We start from the raw sequence: 22,699 nt of genomic DNA on the forward strand, positions 1-22,699 counted from the left end.
GTGATTGTTGGATATAAGAAACTCTGTGCCAAGCTGTGGGGCATGCTTGCTGGAGGTTGAGAGCAGGCTTAAGACCTCACCTAAGGGTGGTGTGTCCCACTGACTTTATCCTGCTCCTGCCACTGGCTGGAATCTTGCCTGGCTCCAAGCACCCTCCTGGTGCCTGAGGGGTTTGCTGGGCTGTAGAGGAGCTGCTGACCACTGCTGCCATCAGTCCCTCCCTGCATTAGGGGTTTGCTGGGCTGTAGAGCAGCTGCTGACCACTGCTGCCATCAGTCCCTCCCCTGCATGAGGGGTTTGCTGGGCTGTAGAGGAGCTGCTGACCACTGCTGCCATCAGTCCCTCCCTGCATGAGGGGTTTGCTGGGCTGTAGAGGAGCTGCTGACCACTGCTCCCATCAGTCCCTCCCTGCATGAGGGGTTTGCTGGGCTGTAGAGGAGCTGCTGACCACTGCTCCCATCAGTCCCTCCCCTGCATGAGGGGTTTGCTGGGCTGTAGAGGAGCTGCTGACCACTGCTCCCATCAGTCCCTCTGTGGAGAAAGAGGAGGTTGCTCTGGAGGGAAGTGCAGAACACACCGTGGTGCAGACACAGGTGCCACTGAACATGTTTGAGCACATAAGGGCAGCAGGTAAATCCACCAGGACCTGACAAGAGACACAGGTGAGCTGCCCCAGCACAAAGAGCTGTTTTCAAACAGGCCAAAGCCAAGCTAGAGAGGGTGCTTTCAACTCAGTCCAAACCCTGCTGTGAGTGCCACCCAAAGCCAGCAGATCCCTGTGCAGGTCTGAACAGGCAGCCAGGTGCCCCCAGGAGGGAGGCACTCCACCAAGGGAGTGCAGCATTCCTCAGCAGCCTCCGCACTGCCATGGTTTTCAGCTGGGGCCCCAGAAGCAGTTTATTCCTTAAGCTCTTCCCCGCAAGGTATTGGGGATGATGGAAATGAAAACAAGAGAAAATTAATCTTTTTATTAATTTAGAAAGATGCAATTCATGACTCATAGCCAGCTTGTATAAATAATGACATTGTTTAAATCTTATTTGTAATTATACTTAAAGCCAGAGACTTTCAAAGCTGCACTGAGAATAAGGCATCCAACTGTCTAATTTATTGTTATTTTAAGCAGGTACTGTATGCCCAAATTCCCTTGGCAGATTATATCTCAGCTTAAGTGTTTTGCTAGAGGTAATTTTCACATGTTCATGACAGCAGCAATGAGAGGAAGGAAATCAAACAAAAGAGAATTCCATCTATGTCATCCAATTTCTTCCTCTCTCTGGCAAGCCTGGAAGTGCTTTGTGCATGACTGAGAAACTGCACATTCCCTCTGCTCCACCTGGTTTGGCAGGGAAGAGAAAGTGGAAGTGAGGAAGGACCAAATGCAAGTGGTTTGGGAAAGGAAACAAACCAATAGGCTTTCTTTATCTTCCATGCAATCTTAGAAAAATGAAAAATGGCTCTTTGTGCAACTTCTCATTCTATGAGGCACCTGTTCATTCATTACAGCAAGGGTAATAAGGAACACAAACTCACAAGTAGATCACCTTGAAAGTCTTGTTCATACTTCTTCAGACTCCTGCAATCCCCAACCACAGACTTAAATTTAATGAGGATCAAAAAATATGTATAGAAAACTAGAAGTTACCAAGGGGGAAATAATTTGTGCTAATGCATATATAAACCTGGAACAGCAATCTGCCTAGGAAATTAGTGTTATTAACACCTTGCTTGAAATACCCATGGCATGCTTGGAGGGCACCTGCTGATCCTCAAGGAAATTGATGCAATTTTGAGGACCTGTCATACAGCTGGTTGATCTGGAAAAGTTGGACAGAGAACAAAAATGGTTGGAGAAGTGCCTAACATGGATCTCCTGCTTTTAAATCCTTATCACCATGCTGCACTTGTTGCATGAAATCTGAGATGTAGCAAACACATGGAAAGTTATCAGCCTCCTAATAAATAGAACTGCTGGTAGCCAGAAGGATCACAGTCACCCATTTATTCAGAGCAGAAGTTGGGCTGGGAAAGAGTTACCATCCATCTTTCCTTGAGACTCTGTTTTAACCATGAGAAATTTCTACATGTGAGTATAATCAAATCCTAAAATCCTATATTTACTAGGACTGCAGGATACATATTATATATTCAGAAAAATTATACCCTAAATCAGGTTTTTTTCTTTCCCTGCTACTAGAAATCTGGGGTGCTCCTCCCAAAATGAAGAAACTTGACTTCCATGTCAACTCCAATTCCCATGCAATGGGTTTAATTTTTGTTTTTTCTCCTGCTCATTTTGCTCCCACTTTGTGATGGAACTGACACTGAGGAATCAGAGCTGCTCCTTGCACACTGAAACCAAAATAGAGCAGGCTTTCCTTCTGTGTTCAGAAACATGATCAGCAGTTGGACTTTTATATGGCCATTATTTAAAAACACAAACACAGCCTTTTCCAACCTGGAACTGACTTTCAGTTTCTTTCTTGACTTAGCTGTGTCCCTATCAGTGTCTGCTACAGGTAAGAAAATACAGCTTGATATCTTCAATGGCAGAGACTGAGAAATCTCTTGTAATTAATGCATTTTTAAATAACCTGTAATTTCAGAGAACACCATTAATTCACCTCCTCTCATGTAGGGTCACAAACTGCTCTTCCCTCTCTTCTGATACACTAAGAGCCCAGAGCAGGACTGCAGATATTGAGGGACAATAGACATTAGATGTTAAAAATTCAAGTGTTAGAAATGAAAAAGACATTTATCAAATGCAGACACACTCCATCCTACTCCTACCTTCTTTTTGTATAATTTCTTCCTTTTTATATTGTTATTAATGCCATTTTTGGGGAGAAAGGAGGAAAATAATATTCACCTCAAGCACACCTCCCTAGGATACCTGAAAAAGAAAAGACTGCATAAAACATCTATAGACATAAGGTTCCTGCTGTGTGCTGGAGGCAGAGTATATCACCATTCAGCTAAATGGTGCAATAGAGAAGTGGAGAAAAACTACAGAAATTGCTTTGAAAACAAAAACAAAAAACTGCTTTCCTGGAGCTATCATCAGGTTCCCTTGTCAGATTGGATGCTTTTTTTTCTATGCTCCATTCAAATGCAAAGAAAATGCTTGAGGAAAATTGCTAGTTCTGATATTTACACCCTTCATATATGCAGCTGGAATGAGATTTCTGCTGTGGTGGAGCAACAGCATCAACAAAATAGTCTAAGCCTAATGGCAGTCACACTGCAAGCACTATTTAAACATATGCAAAGGATTTCTTGATTCCTTGCTACATATTTTCTAGTAAACTTCATGCTTATATAATTTTTAAGTACTTATTTTTACAGCAAATTTTAGGAAAATGTGCCAACTCAGGGTAAGATGAGTTTGCAAGTAGAACTGGAGGAAGGAGGTTAATAAAGGTAGATGGAGTAATCTGTAGATGTGGCAATTGGGGACATGGTGACCTTGGCACTGCTGGAAATACAGTCAGACTTAAAGGTCTTAAAGGTCTTTTCCAATCTAAACAATTCTTTGATTCCCTGAAAAACTTTCCCACTGCAGCAAGGAAAGCAGAAGCTTCACAGAAGTTCCACACAAGGCAAATCTTCCCTGAGTCACCAGCAAACATTTGCTGTGTTTAATTTCCATCTGACAGCAGCACACGCTCTGCCTCATGCCATGGCTTTCCAAGGAAGCACTTACAGAATGAAACCAAATTTTTAGAGAAGTAGGATTTAAGAAATGCCATCTCCTATGAGATTTGGCATTCTCCTTAAAACAGCTGTTTCTGAGTACTCTAAGACTAAGCTCTACAAACCCACATGGTTGTACAAAAAATCCTCCAAACAGGAAAAAAACAGGTTCCAAATCCAGAATACAACTCTGTCACATCCAAAAGCTATTTATCTCTAAGTTCCATAGCAAAATTGAAAGGTCTCCTCATTATAGTGGCCACAGTTGTGGCAATTACTATCTGTAGGATGTAAATTTCCACCAGACTTCTGCACCATATCTTTTATTTTTTTGTAAACAGAAAAATGATGACTCCTGACACAAAAGTCTTGCTCAGACATGAGAAAACAAGGCCATAGATTAATATAAACACAAATGAAAGGAGAATACAAGAAAACAAGGCATATTTCTGTCCCTCTGACAGGTATCCAGAGGTTTAGGTTGGATATTAGGAAAAATGTCTTCCCTGAAAGGGTTGTCCAGCCCTGGCACAGCTGCCCAGGGCAGTGGTGGAGACACCATCCCCAGAGGGATGTAACAGATGTGAGGATTTGGCACTTGGGGACATGGGGCAGGGGTGGCCTTGGCAGTGCTGGGGGAATGGCTGGACTGGACCTTGGAGATCTTTCCCAACCTGAAGGAATCTATGATTCTATGCTGATCAATTCAGGGCTTTTTTTTTACAATATAACTGCTGCAAAACAAACTCTGCAGCCATAGAGCTACAAGTAAACAAAACCCTCTGCCTTTTGCTTTGTTAACAAAATACTACCATGCCTTAAGGATGTTGTCTGGGGTTTTGCCCCCACAAAAATTTAATTGCCTAATCTTTCCTATCCAATCAGCAGTGTCCCAGTACTTTGCTTATCATCTGCTTATTCCCAGAAACCTGCCCTGCCCTGATCCTCTTACTGCTGCTCCCCAAGTCACCTGCCAAAGCAACTACTTGTGTGGCCATGCCCAGAGCAGAGAGGGAGCAAAATCACCTGGAAGGGAAAGGGAAGGGAAAGGGGGAGGTATGTTATTGCATCACTTTCCCCTCCCTGCAGAAAACAATGACTGATTTGCCTTATAAGACAAAACTAACAATGCTCCTGCCAAAAAATATTCCAGAAAACCTTCAGAAAGGACCAAACACATTATTCCAGCTGAAGCATGTCCTAATCCTCACCTCCATTGCTCCAGGTAGATACAGACTGGTCCCAGAGCCTCCTAAAGTGCTCTGGGTAGCATCAATTTCCACGTCCTTTATACCAACTGATATGTTCTGAAGCACATCCATTTCTGTCTCAGTACAGGTATTTAAAAGCCCTCCATCAACCTCTTTTTACTTACAGCCCTTGCCCTCTTTCTCCCTTTCACACACATACACTCTCAGAATAAGCTTCCTGTTTTAATGCACACTTCCATCAGTTGCAAACAAGAGGTGTGAAAGGAAATTAGGCATGCAAGTCAGCTCATTCACAAATCAAGTGCCTATTCATTTGCAGGAGCACTGGAAGGCCCTGCCAAATAACAGGAGGTGAGCAGCAGTGCTTTTCTAGCAGCCTGGAAACAACTGGAGCAGGTAGATGACAGATACCTCCATTTCTCTGAGAAGCCATTTCAGGATCAGCTCCTCCTGGTTGCTGTTCCCAGTTTCCAAGCACAAGGCAGACATCAGCATCATCACCAACACTACAGTATTAATGACAAACAACTGATTTCCAGGGCCACTGTGAGTGCTGATTATTAGGGAGGAGTTTTTATGTGCTAGAGAGCCTTGCTGAGCTCGGTGGGAAAGCACAGAGAGGCTGTGCTGAGTTATCCCAGGGCATACAGCAGGTCTGAAGAATGGTGTCCCTGGAAGAAGGGCCATTCCTTGTGTGCCTGCTGAAGGACATGACTGAGCCTCCCCTCTCTCTGTTTTACCCTTGCTGTCCTGCTGCCAGCACCACTGCCAGGGTGCAGCAGCTGGAGAGCACAGAGACTTCTGCAGCAGGATCTGCCCCTGTGGACCTGTGGGCTCTGGGCTAATACAAACAGCAACACTTCGTGGCAGTGCCCAAAACCAAGCCTGAGCTCTCTGTCCCTTCACCCACTTATCCTAACACAGGGAAATAAAGTAGTGAAATCCAGATCTCAGTGGTACAATTTAAACACTCTGCAACTGCCCTCTATTCACACTAACATGAAGAGACTTGAGCACAGCTATTTTCCTTCCAAACTATACATTACTCAACTTTGATCAAGATATGCATATCCTTTCCTTTCTGAAACTTTTTCAACCCAAAATAAACATTCCTCTTTCACAATTTAATGGCTTTATAGAAAACCCACTACTAACATTTCACAGCACATTTGAAAAATAGATGCTTGCAGCCTATCAAGTAAAGCATTTTGCTTATATTACACACTCTCTTTTATGAAATTCCAGCAGGTGGTTTTGCCTTCTCCATCGCTGGGCCTGCACAAGAGAACACTGCAGGCCCATATTCTGGCTCATGTTAATCAACATAAAACCCATTAGTGTGTTGAGGAGTGGATAAAGATGGTCAGCCTTATCACTGAGGGCTGCCAAGGCAGAGAGATGGAGGTAAGGAAAAGGCAGTGAAGGAATCCATGCCTCTGGCTAGGGCACAGGTGATCTACGTGCTAAGCAGAGCTCCAGACTCCTGGCAGAGCCCTTAACTGCAATTCCTAAGTGTAAATGGAAACAGTCCATAATTGCTGTGTAACCAAAGAGCCTTCCCCAGGCATTTCAGATTCAAGGTGCATCCATGACTGCTTTAGGAAGCATCAAGATTTCAATAAATTTTTGAGCTGAGCAGAAAAGTAAAAATACCAAGAGCTGAAAGTACCTTTGTACTTCGAGACTGACCTCCATCCACAGCCTCAGTTACCTCATAAGCCCCTGAAGATCTGAATAATTGGTTAATTGCATTTACTTGTCATGTACTCTTATTTGAGGGATCCATACTGAGGCTATGAGAGCAGTAACAGTCAAAACAACGGCAGATGCTAAGAGGATAAAACCGATGTAAAAAGCAAACAACAAAGAGTAAGGTTAAATTTCTTTGGACTCCTAAAAAAACCCCAAACCCAACAAAACCAAGATGAAACCCAACTGAAATGATGAAAATCAGATCAAAGTGCAACTCACATCCATCTCTCCTTTCATCTCAGCATTTCAAGTTCTGAGATAAGATAAAAAATGATATATTCTTTCAGTTTATGACATAACAGTTAAACATATGGCATAAAACAAAGAGACTGGGTGCTAGCTGAACCTCAAAGCATGTAGCTAATGATTTCAAACCAGCCAAAGGCTCAGAGCAATAGCTGATCCTTCCAGCAGCTGATAGAAATTATACAGCAGGGCACATTATTTGGAAAATTCTTGGATTTTCCTTAACAAATGCCCCAGAATTGTTCCCACAGTATCTTGATCTCGCATATTGAAGTATTGCAGAAGAGGACAGCCTGTTTCTCCACCCTTCTGCTGGATGGTTAAACTGCTTTCCAGAAGGTACAAATCTACAGCTAACACACAACCCAGGTGCTGCCTCCATACTCACAGCAGGCACCTCCTGCACCCCTGCTCATCTTCACTGCCTTCCCAGGGCTTTCTGTCCCAGCAAACCCAGAGCTGCTCATTCTCCCTGCAAGGCAGGAGTCTCCCCCTCCACCAAACAGAGGAAAAACCAGGCTGAAGAGTTTAAAGTGCTCAAAATTCCAGCTCAGAAAGAGAGAGCTGCCAATGGTCAACATTTCTAAAGGCAAAATTACAGCATGTGGGAATTACAGATCTGCAGGCAAACCAGCAATTTGTGAGGAATTCAAGTCACCAGGAGCGACAAATTAGGACCACAACGCTAACAAAATTAGACATAGTCTCCTTTTAACCCCATCTCTATTTTAAGAGCTTTTTTTTTTAAAAAAAAAAAGGTTTGTATTTATTTTGTTGTTAAAGTTTCCATTAAATTGGGCTGAGACTATTTAAGAACAATGTTCCTCCATCATTTACTCTCTTTACCTTAGGATGTGTAAAATTGTGCCCATGTCTGTACAAGGAGGTCTCTCTCAGCCATTGAACAGTGACAGAGTCACTCAGCAAAGATAAAATTCAGTAGCCACATGAAAATTTCAAACATGCTGCTTGACTGGAGGCTGTCAGCTCTGGGATTTTTTTTTTTAGGTTCCCTTGCATTCTTCAGTCTTCTCCCAACTGGAGGCAATACTAGAATCAAAAGGCAACTCTTTCCCAATGAGATTTTCACTCATCTACAAGTCAATAGACTGAACTATGGAAAAACAAAACAAGAACCGAGCCAATTTCCACCCTCTCGCTCACTAACAATAAAATCACACAACAGCATCTTTAAAGCCCTGCCTGTTCATTGGGATAATTACTCTAACAGCCCATCTAAGCATGGCCTCAGCCCTGTCCCCAATGGAGAGACCAAAACCTGTAAGAGAAGGAGGAAACAGCTCATCTGCTGAACACAATGTTCGGAAATGTGAGGTGAACATTCCTCACCACAGCAAGATAAATGTTCCCACCCCACAAAGAAAGGGTTCATATTTCATATATTTTCCATTGTTTGAGCTTGCTTGTACATAAGCAACTACATTTAGCAATTACCAATGGGAGAGACTGAGCAGCTAAAAAGATTATCGGGTTTTTAACAATGCAACAGCAGAATCAATGAGGGAGGCTACACCCTGTTCAGTTCCACTAATGTTCTCCAATTCCAGCAGAGAGACACCTTTCCATGGGTACTGTTACCTGTAACACTCACTCATGGGATGTGCATCATCTGCTGCACAAATGAAAATTACCCATCACAGGAGAAGTTATCCTCAGTGGGGGGGCTGCAGCAATGTACTCCAGAGGAAGCCAAACACCACCAATTTAGTGCTTAGTCTCAGCAGGGCTCTTATGTAGATCCCCTGTGCTCATCCTGTCTCACTGGTGTCTTCAGTGGTAGAAAGGGAGTGGATACACATCTGGATTGAAACAAGTCAGTACTTTGAAACATAAAATATTTCAATGAGATGGCTTTGTGACATAAGGAAATACCCTGTAGGTAGTGATGGAGATGGTGGTTTTGGACTGGTTTGACTCCAAGGAGTTCATCAGGCAGTGAAGAGCACAGAGGAAGGACTTGCACAGGCCTGGCAAGTCTCACAGCCTGGTGCCTGTTCCACACTCCTGTGCTGCTGTATCTCCACCCTCCCAGACAGCAGCTGCTGTGGCTGGCACAGGGTCCTGCACAGGGAAAGGGCAGCAGTCTTGTACTCAGGGAAGGCACAACGGCCAAGGACCTCAATAGAAACAGCAAGAAAGGCTTTACCGACCTACAAAGGGTTTCAAAGAGAAGTCTGCAGTGCTGCATGAGTGACTGCTCCAGCTCCAATGACACAGCATCCTCACACAGTTATCACTGCCCAGCAAGTGCTGCCTTTATGTGTTTAACAGAAACCTCCTAACACTGCCTGCTCTAGCTTTCATTCTATGCTCTGAAAGCGCTCTTCTACTGGACCCTTACAAAAATAATGCAGAGTGTTTATGGACAAAGACAAGCTTTAGAAGGCTGGCAAGGAATTAAGTGTCCTTAAAACTATTAATTGGGATGGAAGGAACAGGGAACACTTATCAGTACAGGCTGCTGGCACACGAGGTCACAGCGGCAGCCAGACATGGCAGGTGCAAGCGATGAAATCTGTGTGCACATTCTGGAGGGACAGCTTCAAACAGAGCTGCTCTTCTCTGCTCTGGCTGCTGCCGCTGCTTAATTTGATTACACACAAGTGAGAGCTGGGGGGAGGGAGGGGAGGGAAGCAAGGACAGGAGCAGGACCCTCTGGGCACCCATGCGGAAGGCACTGGGCGCCTGCAGCTGCGGTCTGAGCGCAGGCTCTGAGCAGGATCCCCGTGAAATTACAGGGGCACCAGACAGCTGACACGGCACGAGCCTCTGGGAGACACAAAATGACTCGCTTTCCCCTCAGCAAACCACATGCCACATAGCAATTTGGACTGGAAAGATGCTATTCTGGATTTAAAGGGAAAGGAATCTGCTGAAAGAAACAGATCCTGGAGCAGGAGGGTCTGCAGTGGCTGTGTGAACACCCCTCACACACACTGTGACACTTGGTCCCTAACACTTCTGGGTGCTACATTCTTCCAGCTCCCCACCAACCAAGTCTTCTACTACCTGGCTTTCTAAGAACTGCCAAAAGACTCTTTGGTAACGATAATCTCTAACCTAAAATTATCCAAAGTGTGCTCTCGCTTCCCTCTAGCCCTGAAATCTTATAGAAGAAGCCTGGGACTGTTCCTTTAAAAGACAGAATAATTCAGTCACTACTGAATTCTGGGTTAAAAGGAAAAAAACCCAAAGCAAAAAACCCAGAGTCTAGAATCAGGTCCTCCAGACTAATCCCAAGAATATCACAAAAGAAAAATTGCTCTTGTTGGGATATTTAGATACAAGATATTTTTAAATGTACCTAAAAATTGTTATGACACTACCTACCAGAGTCTAATTATACTTTCATAATTATATGTATTAATATCTAAAGTGTGTAATTACAAAGGAGCCGATATATTTTAGAAACACCATACTTATAAACCTATTTTTTTTTAAATAGAAACTTCCTGCATGACTTTAAGATCTGTATTTTAGTTCTTGTGTCTTGATGACTCAATTCTAGCAGAGGCAACTGGAGTCCACATGTTTGAATGGAAGTTGCAAATAGGGATCTTCTATATTATGTCATTGGCATTGACCAAAAAAACCACCAAAACCTTGCTGCTGCAGAATAAAAGAAACACCTGAAAACAGTGGAGAAATAAAATAAAATAAAATAATAAAGAATTATAACAACAAATTTTCTTCTTAGCAGCTTCCTTCATTAAAGCAAAAACTTTTATGCATTTGTTTTAATCTACAAAGAGAACTGGAGCATTGAGAAATAGAGATCTTGCCAGCCAAGAAGCTGATTAATGAAATTTCCAACCATCTTAATTATCAGATCAGTGATACAAATCTACTAACTAGTGGTGTCCACTCCATGGCTGAGCCTGCCTGCTGTTTTCTGGCAGTCTCTGGACAGAGACCACAGGTGGAACATCTATGACTGCCTGGACAATGGGAGCTCCCCCACTGCTGGGCTCATGCTGTGCACACAAACCTCTTCTGCAGGCAGCAGTGGCCCAGGAAATCTCTCTCACTCGGGACTGAAGTGGTTTGTGCTTCAATTGCACAAGTCTGAGTGAATAAAACCAAACATCATCAGGTTACAAAGCCCAGTAATTTCTAAATGGTGATGAACGTGTTTCCCATTCATGTAGAAAATGAGAAGGGATGGTATAATAGAGCTTGACTAAATATTTAAATCAAAAATGTTAAATCCTGATTCAGATTTGATTGCATCTGCTTACAGTCAGAGACCTTTCTCCAGCCACTCACATAACTTCTGGTTTTATTCAAACATTAGCTCCACTTCTGATTTATTCTTGTTAAGTGGCTTTCAGCAATGCAAGTGATTTAAATGCACACTTGAGAGGCAAATGTAAGCTTCAATAAGGTGCAGTTTGGCATTTAAACCATTACATATTTTTGATCATAATATGACTACAGAAACATTACTAATGTTGGCCACTTCCAGACAGAAGTTTAAAAAGCACAATGAAATGCAGGCCAAAAGTGACTTATCTCTCTTTTCTCCAGCAACTGTTGAAACTCTCTTGATACACAGTCCAAAACCCTGAAAATTTTGATAGCTTTGTAGTAACATAAAGTACTGCCACTGCACCTTAAACAGCTGGAATTGCCAACATGTAAAAGGTGAAAATTTTGACCACTTAAAAATATGTTTCATGAAGGAAATAGCAAGTGACCCTAAACTTTAGCAGATCTGCCAAAACCCTTCTATAATGAAGTAATGAAGAGAAATCATTAATTTTATAGCTTTTGCAGCTCTTCTGTACAGTTCAAGGTACACCCCAGAGCTGAAAAGCACACGGCAACAGATGCTGGGGAGGTGCTGCTAACTGCTCCTGAGCATCCAGCACCTCTGTCCCTGGAAAAAGGAGATTAAATAAACACAGAGGTAAAGGAAATAAGGTTATTTCCTCAATATACTAAGAAATGCTGTTGGAGAGAATGGCAAGGGGATGTACTCACTATGTGGGGCAGCAGTGGCTCCCAACAACATCATGTTCTGACCAGTGACTCAAGGTTTTTCATTAGGGATTGAGTAATTGCTTGTGCAGTCTGTATGTAAGTGCAGATGAGCACAAGCATCACAATTCCTCTCATTTCGAAGGGGAAAAAAAAATCTTCCTTGTCTTAATACCAGCTGGGAATAAAACAGGCAAACACCAGATATTAACTGATCAGCACATTGTTCTAACAGTCAAAAATCAATGACTAGAAGCCAACACTTGGCATTTTCTGTACCTTGTTATAGGAAAGTCATCATGGAGAGATTAATGTTGGCCCTTCCAAGCACTATTACTCAGGCACTTTGGTACTTCTGAGTTATAAATTCCTGGAAAATTGCAAAGGAAAAAAAATAGTCTCATATCCTAATACTATTACATTAAATAATTTTTTGTCCTCTGCCTTCTCTTCCCCATGAGAAAAGGAACTAACACATCCAAGATGGAGCTGATCAGGAACTGTCAGTTTTAATCAGAGCACTGTAGCTGTCAGTCACCAGTGGCCCTTGGGTATTTTGTTTCCTGAATATATAAAAGATTGTTATCCTGAAAGTTAGTCAGCATTTCTGGCTGCTGGACGGAAATAACAAGACTATTAGAAATGTTTTAACACTGGTATAACTGCAGCAGAATTTGAGTTCTAATAGCTCAGCACACCAACACAGGCAATGACCCCTCTTTATGAGCCACACTAGTGCAATAGAACTAATTTCTCCTTATTGCATACTTTGCACTGTTGGTATTTATTAATAGTGTTGCAGTTCTGTATTAATTATTATTTAGCACTGAGAACACGCCTGAAACTGCACAAAATTAGTGCCTGGCCCAAAGTGCTTAAGCATCTCTGATTCAGCATCCCATAAGCAACATTTCATCCACCAACCTGCTCCGGGACTGAGGCCTGGACAGCAGTGGCACTTGGTCAGCTGATGTCACATCAAATTATTCACATCCTACAGCTTGGGACAGCCAAGCCCCAGTGGGTCTGGCTGAGGCAAAGTTTACAAGCACCAGTCTGATGGAAAAAACCACCCAACACTAAAGGCAATGTGAAAATGAGAATGCAGTATCTTATGCAAAATTATTAGAAAAGAAATACTGTCATGATCTCCCATTTTCAAATGAAAAGTCTCACTGAAGAGGAACAGAGCAAGAGCACACAGTGATTTGTGAACTTCCCAAACTGCCCACCTGGTAGGAAAGCTGCACTAAAGCAGCTGCCTAAACCAGGATTAAAAGCAAAACTTCCAAGGTCATCACCACCACAGAGGCACAAATCATGAAATGCAAACGTGACAGGCAGAGAGAAGTGAAAATCGCAAATCAACAGCAGGGCAAGACCCCCCCCAGACCTTTCAGCTCCATACTGCTTTGTTGGCAAACCCTCCTGAGGGATCACGTCTCTGAAATGAGAATATGCAGAGAGCACAGATCAGCAAATCCCAGGACAGCCATGGGAATCAGAGGTAACCTTCAGGAAGGTTTAGTTCAGGCCCTGCAGACTTCACACAGACACCAGTCCTGTTGCCACTGTCAGTTCACCCATTTTTGTTGTTTTCCATGTTGCCAAGGACACAGAGCTGTATTCTAAGACAATAATGATATGTTGCTAATACAAATAGGGAAAATAGGAAGCTATGAAACAAATAATTAACTGTGATCTGTTATTTACATAATTATTGGCAGAAGCCTGAACAAGGAGTAAGATGGATTACTGCAGTTTTGCTTCAATGCAGCCTTAAAATAAAAAAATTAAACAAAAAATCATCACATGCCAAGGCTGAAAGGATTTTCATTCCAGCATGGGGTTCTCTCACTCTGCCAGCCAAACTCCAAGCTCTTACTGCAGCTATTCTCCAGATAAACACTGGTCTTTCCCCCCTGCTCTTCTGTTCAGCTACTGCAGTTGCTGGCCACCAGCAGAAGCATAAGAAATATTATTAAAAAAAACAAAACAAAACAAAACAAAAAATCTCTATGGGAGATAATATTGCTCACCAACAACATAACCCTGGTATGTTCCTATTGCTCAAGCCTGAACTTAGGAAAGGCAAGGCATAAAGCCTAGTTTTTCTTCTGTATTTCTTCTGTATTTCTCTCTCTTCTCTAAAGCTAAAATTGCTCTGTGATTTCAGTTGTGGCAGGAGATCAGTTCTGGAGAAGGAGGATTGATTGATACCTCTCTCCTCAAAACCAGAAGTACAGAATAGGTGAGATGTTGCTCACACAACATGCTCCATTGCTGTCTAGAAAGTTCAGCCTGACAGAAGAATTCTGTAATTTTACATAGTGAGAGATAACGTGGTGGTTCCAGCCATGCCTTGTGCAGAGGCTTCCCTGAAACACAGAGCACCATGAAGAGTGGAAAGAGCCACCAGAGCATCCTGAACAGCTCATTCAGGAGCCTTCCAAAAGAAACCTTCAGCCACTCCTGACTGGTGACAGGTCCAAAGTCATGACCACAAGTGGGAAGGATTCCACATCCCTTCAGTCAGCCAGGATCCCTTACATTCTCATCCTCCTGACTTTTTACATCCTGTTGTAAAACCAGGAGCATGGATATTAGTGCTCCCTCCCTTTCACTTCCTTTCCCTGCAACCCTACAGAAATAGCTGGGTTACATCAGACAAAAACACACTCAAAATAACAATGAAAACAGATGTGTCAAGAAAAGAAAAGCCATGCATGAGATGCCTGCTGTGCTCAGCAGTTCAGCAGTTCTAGGTGGGCTACTTGTCCAGTTGATGAATTGCAGGGTGAGAGGTTTTACAGCACCAAAGTCAAAGGGGGCATCTAGTACTTCAGAACTCAGTAGTGATGACTGGGGGATTGTTGTTTGGTTCAGGTTGTTAGGGGGTTTCTTTCTCTTATTTAGCTCCTACCTGTCTCAGATTTGCCTCTTGATTTTCAGACCAGTTCACCAAAGATTCAAGGAGAGGTCCATGCCAAGATGTGTACTCAAAACTTCTCTGGAAACCATGAGGTGTTGCTCACCTCACTTACACCTCTCTGGGCTCTGAGCCCAAGCCCATTTTGTTCAGCTCCCATTAACTTCCCTGGCCCCTTAGACACCTCACAGGTTCTCTGTAGAACTCATTTTGCACACACACATTTTTTCTAGAACACTCATCACCCTACATCCGTAGTGCCAATTTCCACAAAACTTCCTCAGCCAGAAGGGCATCATCCTCCTTTATCCATTTCCAAAACCCTTTTTCATCCCTTCTTCTGTGAAGTTCATAATTTTTGGAAGATGCTGTTTGTAAACTCTTGTTGAAAGCTGCCCTTTTCTTCCCTCAAATCTCTCCTCACCCCTTGGCTATACTGCCTACCAAAAAGCCACATCTGCTTATCTTCTGGGACCCCTCCCACTGACCAGTGCTGTCTCTTGTGTCCCTCTGACTCTCCACCCTTGGCCTGCAACTCTCTGATATATCTTGGAGACATGGAGATAGATGTGCACTGCAAGCACTTTGGGGGCACCACCTGATTCCACAGAAGCTGCACAACAATGTCCTGGTCTAGAATACACATCAAACAATGATGATGCAAACAAGCAACTCAGAAGAGTTCTGATCTCTGGAGTTCCTAATTTTTATCTGTCAAATAAAGTCATGGTTTCCCATTGAATCTCCTGAAGAGGTACCAGAAACTTCTGATAGTTATAAGGAACCTCAAGACCTTTAAAAACTTTTGATGTAAGTGATACATTATAACACCTTTCAACCACAGGTTCCTCAACAATTGAAATACCAAGCAAGAGCTATGGGATTTTGTACTACAGGAAAAGTCACCAGTTTTTAACAATAATCTGTTCAAATTTATAACCCATCATGCTACGTCATCAGCAGCTCATTTGCTTCTCATGCACAGTGTACCAGAAAAAATGAAGAGTAAATGTTCTCAGTTAGACCCATTTATTAGAATTTAACCCTCTTGCAGCTTGGTGTGGTATTTGAAAAGTCTGAAGGAATGATTACAGATTTCCCACACTTTTGACCAGAGAAGCTGTATCAAAAAGCTTCTGGTGTTGACAGTCACAGAGATCAAGGGACTAGTAAGATCATTACATTATTCTTAAGAACACACTCAATATTTATGAGTATATTAACTCCATGTAATAAAGGCCACATTCTCTGGCTGTGATGCCTTGGATGCTTTGGGGATAAAATTAATCAACATGCATGAAAGAGGATCTCAGAGTCAAACAGGAAAATCTGCACATAATAACAAAGATAGTTAGTATCTGGCAAACCTACAGCACAAGGAAGAAAAAAAATACTATGATTAAACATAATAAGACTTCACTTGAAATGTAAAATACTCTGGAACAAATCCTGCCAACTCGCATAAGAATCAGCAAACAGGAAGCAGCAGCCTTTGCAATAAAGGAAACACAACACTAGAGAACAAGATGCTATGGCACAGTCCCCATCACTGTGCTGCAGAGCACTTTCTGTCTCCTGCTTTTGAAGTGCATGAGGTTCAAGTCTAACTTCTGCTCCCAAAGCAGGACTTGTTGAATTTGAGTCAGTAGCAGGTCCCTGCTGCCCAAGTAAAACACTGTCATCCTTTCACAAACTCTTACATGTGTGAGCTGGCAGCACTGCTGCCTCAAGTGCATTCTGTCAGTGTCATTTTCTAATATTTTCCAGCATTACAGCCCTTCCAGAGCTGTGTCCTGGGTGCTTGCACTGCCTCTTAATACTTCCCTCCCTGAAGCTATGAGCACTGAGCATAGTCTTGTTACAAGGGGAGAAGGGGTTCTTTCTATCCCATTCCATGTGAATTCTCTGACTACATTCACTAAGAGACACTCACTGGGGCACTATGTTACTATCAGAAATGTGAGCTCACAAGTAAAAAGCAGCAGTTTTGGCTCACAACCTCTTGAATGTCTTTGCACTTGAGAGTTAGTGCTGAACCTTTCCTAACCCTTCAGCTGGAGTATGTACTACATAGTTGTAAACCTGACTTTCAACTTTCAGCGATCATTTGCATGTGTGTATCTTCAAAGAATGGCATTTGATTTGCAACTATGTGTTGTAATGAGAGGCTAATTAACACAAATACAGTTATTAGCAAGTTGCAGACATTTAAAGGACAAAACCAGCAGACCAAAGTCTGTGACGTACTGTGTGACAGGGATGGAGAACCTCAAGGATGAACTGATACCAGCCAGGGCTCTGCCACTAACTCCATTACCACAGGCAAATCACCAACATTCTGCAACTTGGTTTCCCCTGCTGTAGTGGGATAGTGAGGCTCATTTACTTTGCTGGGTAGTTCTCCAGCTTAATTAAATCGTTACCTTTAAATTAAAGCACTACAGAAATGCCAGGAAGTAGCATCTGAATTAGAAGGTGGAGGTGACACCCTAATGAAGCAAGACTATTTTCATCGTCAACAGCCGGCACAGTAAAAGGTCACCCATGGTATAATTGTGAAACCACATTCCAAGCTTCTGAAGGCAAGATGACTTTTCCCAAAACTTCATTAAGGAAGAAGATATGTCCTAGCATCATGGGATGGCTGAAATCCTGCAGTTTCACAGGAAATCTGCAACGGTTTCATTATTTTTGTTTTCCCCTTGTTTGCTATCCTAATAGCAGCAAAATATCACAGCTTTTGAAAGAATGCTTTCTCCACAGACAGCTGTTATCAGTAGGGTCAAAGACCTATTAAGAAAATTGCAGAGGATCATTTCCCTTCAAGTTGGTAATGCTCAGCATTGATTGAGTTTTCAATCTTTTCTTTACAAGAGGCACAGTAAAGGCACTGGCACTTTTTGTCTGAGACAGCTTCTCCCAAGTATCAGTGTGTTCCAGCATCCTCCACAGACGCTGGAAATTTCCAACTCTTTGTAAACATAGGGACCTTATTGAAATACACACTACTGCTGTGCAGACTCTTTTTTTTCTTAAGTACTGGAAGAAACTTATTCTGAAACCTTAAGAAACAGGCCAGTCCTCAGTGGAGGCCCATTTTCATCATGCATTCCCAAAAAAGCTGCAAACTTAGTGTCAGGTGTGAAGCTGTGTATGCCCTCTATCTTGGAAACTGCACTCAAGCTCTGTCCCAGATACCAAAAAGGTATATCCCATCATAAACTCATTTAATCCATACTGGGAAGTCATTAAACCAAAACCAGGAAAACAGCCAGCTACTTCCTTGTGTGTTGCACTTGAAAAAAAGGATTACCCAAAACCAACTCATTATTCACAATGTTTATGTGTCCAGAGTGTAAACACCAAGAAATAACACATTTGCTGTTTGCTTTGTAGCAATGCAAAAGCTTTTTCTTTTAAGGACAAGATATGCTACAGGACAAGTCAGCCTAGTTGTTTCTATTACATAAGATGCTCTTACATTGACTGGATACATGCTATCCAGCTTCTGCGAGGCTATGTTAGAAAATAGTGGAAGATACTCAGGAAATTACAAATGGAAATAACTCTGTATATGATTTTTACCCCCAGTAAAGAAATATATACTTTATATATATCTATATATATCTATATATCTATATATAGATACTTTAATATTTATATTTATATATTTAAATATTTTATTTATTATATATACACTAAATATATATACTAAAAATATACTTGCTTTTTCTTATACTTTTTGGCCAATCAAAATGATTGCAACTAAGTTCCCAAGTAAGACAGAAGATGTTCTTGGAGTATTGTGCCCATACAGCTGGATACTCTGTTTGCTTATGTCTGTCTGTCAGCTGCCTGCTAATTGCTTTTGAGGCCACTGACCTGCCTTTGACTAAATCTGACAGCAGGAAGAAGTCCCAAAGCTTCCAACACTTTCATTTAAAAAAAATGGTTGGGGAGATGCAAGACTCTTATGAGACAAGAAGAGAAAGGCTAATGACAAAGGTCAACTTATTTGACATCAGAGAATCCACAGCAGGGATCACCCTGGAGACAAATCCTCAGGAACCAGTTTCCATTGGTACTGCTGCTCTTCTAACACTTGTTTCAAATAGAGCTGGAACCAGAAATTAATTCCAGTTCTCACAACAGTCCACTGGCCTTAGGTAAATCATAACTTCTGATGCTGCTTCCCCTGCCATAACGTGGCTGGTGTTAAAATCCCTTATTACATTGCTGCAACAATTCATATTTGAAATGTACTTTGAAGGTCTGGAGAGTTGTATTTACTAATTATTACCTGTCTTGAGACATGAGCTGCATATTCAAAGTGCTCGCTTGATTCATCTGCAAGTGCACATCACATAAGCATGTGGTATGCACTAAGACTCAAAATACAAAAGTAAAGATTACTTTTAGAGAGGACTTTATAATCAAGTCTGTTTTGAGCTCAAAACATATAATTTTTATTACCACAACTCTTCCATTACACTGGATTTAAATTATTTCATGTTTTAGATTAGCACTTTATATTACACCAGTTTGAAAAGTAAATACCAATTGACAGAAGACAAAAAGCCCATGCAAAGTTTGATTCTGTCCCCAAAGGCAAGTCTGATGTCTGAGATCTTAAACCTTTGATATCAAGCTGAATGTTAATAGATAAGTTCCACAGGGCAGTTTTTGAGCACAGTAATACCAGAACTTGTCCTAGGAATACCAGCAATCACAGCACTGGGTTTGGCAATGCCACATTACACTAAGCAGTCATTTTTAACTTCTGCTTGGTCAGGAACCTTCCAGCCTTTCCAGAAAAGAAGATGCTTTCAGCTCTTGCAGGCAGAAAAATCAGATGGCAAAGGTCTTGGTGGAAGTGCTAGAGCAAATAAGTGAAATAGAGATGATTTTTTTTTTTTTTTTAAGATTGCATGATGGGGGGAATAGCCTCCTAAAAAGGAAACTTCCCATGCATTAAAGGTGCTTTGTAGAAAAACTCCACTTAGAGAGGTCCCTATTTGAGGGCAAGGGAGCACACTACAATTTCCTTCAATAATAACAGGTTAACCTTCTATCTTCAAGCTCCCTTCTGTAACAGACTGACTACTAGCTGAGTACTTAGTATCTTCCAATACTGGCCTTTACTTTTCCTGAAGGAACAAGACATATCTAAAAAGAAAAACAAAAAAGCCACAATGGTGCCAGCTAAATTCTCCTTCTAATCCTCCCCATCTCCCTACTCCAGACAAAATAAATACAACCTGGCCAATTTATTCTAACAACAGTGACTTAGATTTATGTCCCTAGCTCTCTATCACTGCCCTACAAACATATATTATTTTAATGTAGTATAAACAAATATAGGATTTGCTTAACACCACATTGAGTCCTAGTGATTAAAACATATATATGCATAGAGAAAAATTTATACATGCACAAACCCCTTTGTAAGCTCTGAAGATTAAATTATCAGTATTGCCAACCAGAGAATATGTATTATATTCTAATGACATGAGACAGTTGATTACCAACAAGCCTACTTCATTTCTAATTAGAAAAAGTTCAGTGATGATCTTCTTCCCTGCTGTTATTGCCTGACAAGAATAAACAAGGAGTTCTCTCTAGGGATGGCACAGTAAACATCCAAACAAACATCCAAGGCATTTGCTTTGGAGCTGAGCTTCACAGTAGTAGTAAATACTGAGGAACATAGTGGCTCACACACTACGGCTGGTCACACATCCACCAGCGCATGATTTTAAGTGTTTACCTTAAGAAAACCGAGCTTTGCAAAGTGCATTGCAGCTGCCTAGCCGCTCCTCCTGCGCCCGCTCCTGCCAGCTCCGCTGTCACCTGCTCGGGAGTTCTGCAGGGAAGGGACCCTCCTTGGCACAGGGCTGAAGGGCAGCCGGCTGCTCCAGGCTGGACGCGCTCCGCAGAAACAAAGCAAAGGGGATTTGCTTCGCTGCGATTTTCACCCAAGGACACCCCGCTCGCTGTCTCCCCCCGTGCGGCAGCAGGCTGTGTGTGTCTCTCCGGCCGCAGCTGCACCTGTCGCCCGCAGCGTTCTCCCTGTGCCGGGATCGATAACGCGTCTGCCATCACCCCGAGCCTCGCCGAGCGCCCTCCGCTCTCACCGCGCTGCAGACACCGGTCCCTCCCGAATCCCAGCGAGCACCGATTCCGCCATCGAGCCCAGACAAACAAAGGGCGCTCCTCTTATTTTCGATAAAATTCACACAAACTAGAGAACAATACCGGAGGGGCCGCACAATGGGCACCGGCCGCGCCGCATCCCTCACGCCATCCCTCCTCTCCAGCCCCGGCACGGCGGGCGAGCCCCGCTGACCCGAGTCCGGGACAACCCTGGGGACGGCGGCGGCTGCACCGTGCCCGGGAAGGGCTGTCCCTGGGCAGCGGGGGATGCCCTCACAGCCGCGGGGTGCGCTCACCTGCCACGGTGTACCGGTCCAGGTAGTTGAGCACGTTGCCCACACTGAGGATGCCGGCGGCCGCTACCCGGGCCCGGCCGAGGGTCGGCGCTTTGCGGAGGGCGGCGGGGCGGTCGGGGTGCTTGCCGGCCGCCGGGGGGTTCATCCTGCCCGACAGGGTCTGCACCTCGCCCTCGGCACCCCGGCCGCAGCAGCTCCGCTCGCCGTCCTCCTCCTCCTCCTCGTCGCCAGCTCGGAGCCGCCCGCCGCAGACCGGGCTGCTGCCGGAGGAGCCGTCGCTTTCCAGGCACATCATGGGCTGCGGGAGGAAATCTCGGCGTGCGGGAGCCCGGGCGGGGAGACCGATGGACGGACGGACGGACGGACGGAGAGAGCGAGCGGAGCGCGCTCAGCGCCGCATCCCGCGGTCGCCCCGAGCCTGCCCGGGACAGGCCGGCTCTGACAGCCCGGGCGGGGCCGGGGCCGGCGGGGCGGGGGCCGGAGGAGGCTCCGCCCCTGCCCCGCGCCCCGCCCGCCTCGGCGGCCGTGCGCGCCCCGCCCCAGCGGCCCCGAGGGGTCCGTGCGGCCGGCCCGGGGCGGCGCAGGGGGGTGGCGCCTCAGCCGCCCTTGAACCGGCCCGAGCAGGTGCCTCCCTCAGCCGTGCTCGGCACCGGTCCTTCAGCCGTCCGCGCCCCAGCTCGTAGGGGTGTCCCCTCAGCCCGCCTCGGGGCGCCTCCTTATCTCTCCTCAGACCGGCCCCGAGGGGTCCGTCAGCCGCTTTAGGTTGGCACTTCATCTGTTTCCAGTGTGGCCGTGAGGATGTCCTCCAGTACGCCCCAGGTGCCCTCAGGGGATCCCTCAGCCCAGGCAGGAGCGGGTCCTCCCTCAGCTCGCCTCAGCCTGGCCATGACGGGCGGTTCCTCAGAAAGCTCAGCTCGGCCCTGAGGGGATCCCCCTCAGCCCGGCTGTGAGGGGATTCTACCTCAGCTCACCTCAGCCGCGCCCCTCAGCCCGGGAGAGGCCGGCTCTTACCTACCCAGCATCACCAGACCAGTGGGTCATGTAATAGATTTCCTTTATGTACCTTTATTATTCTTCAGCACTGCACAACGAGCTTCAGACACACGGGTGGGTGGAAGTGTGCAGGCAGCTGGAAGAAAAACGAATCCACCAAACAAAACCAATGGCTCCAGCACTACCGGCTTCTACCCAACAATGAACTCCATGCGGGCAGTGCAGGCCCACCCTCAGATGTGGATTTTAAGAATAAATCTGTCCAAAAGTTCTTGCCTATCTTGAGTGCCCAGAGCTGTCTCCTGGGCAGAGAAGGGACAGTGTGACACAGGGCGAGGGCTCACTGGCTTGCTGGGATGTGCCACAGACCTCACAACTTCCTGCTTGGCCCCAGATGATTTTCCTACTGCACAAAAGTAGCT

The 22,699-nt window shown here is 44.2% G+C and overlaps 1 protein-coding gene across 2 annotated transcripts in view; it reads right to left on the minus strand.

Annotated features, from left to right (window-relative positions):
* Positions 1–21,715, minus strand: part of SPNS2 (SPNS lysolipid transporter 2, sphingosine-1-phosphate) — a 136,092-nt gene extending 114,377 nt beyond the window's left edge. For both annotated transcript variants that reach the window (XR_009489157.1, XM_059865894.1), the window contains exon 1: positions 21,285–21,715. Coding sequence is in view for 1 of the 2 variants with exons in the window: in XM_059865894.1 (XP_059721877.1) it covers positions 21,285–21,579 (295 nt within the window). In the remaining variant the exon portion in view is untranslated. The remainder of the gene's footprint in view (positions 1–21,284) is intronic.
* Positions 21,716–22,699: the final 984 nt, after the last annotated feature.

The sequence above is a fragment of the Haemorhous mexicanus genome, chromosome 22, assembly GCF_027477595.1.
Source record: "Haemorhous mexicanus isolate bHaeMex1 chromosome 22, bHaeMex1.pri, whole genome shotgun sequence".
Lineage (NCBI taxonomy): Eukaryota > Metazoa > Chordata > Aves > Passeriformes > Fringillidae > Haemorhous > Haemorhous mexicanus.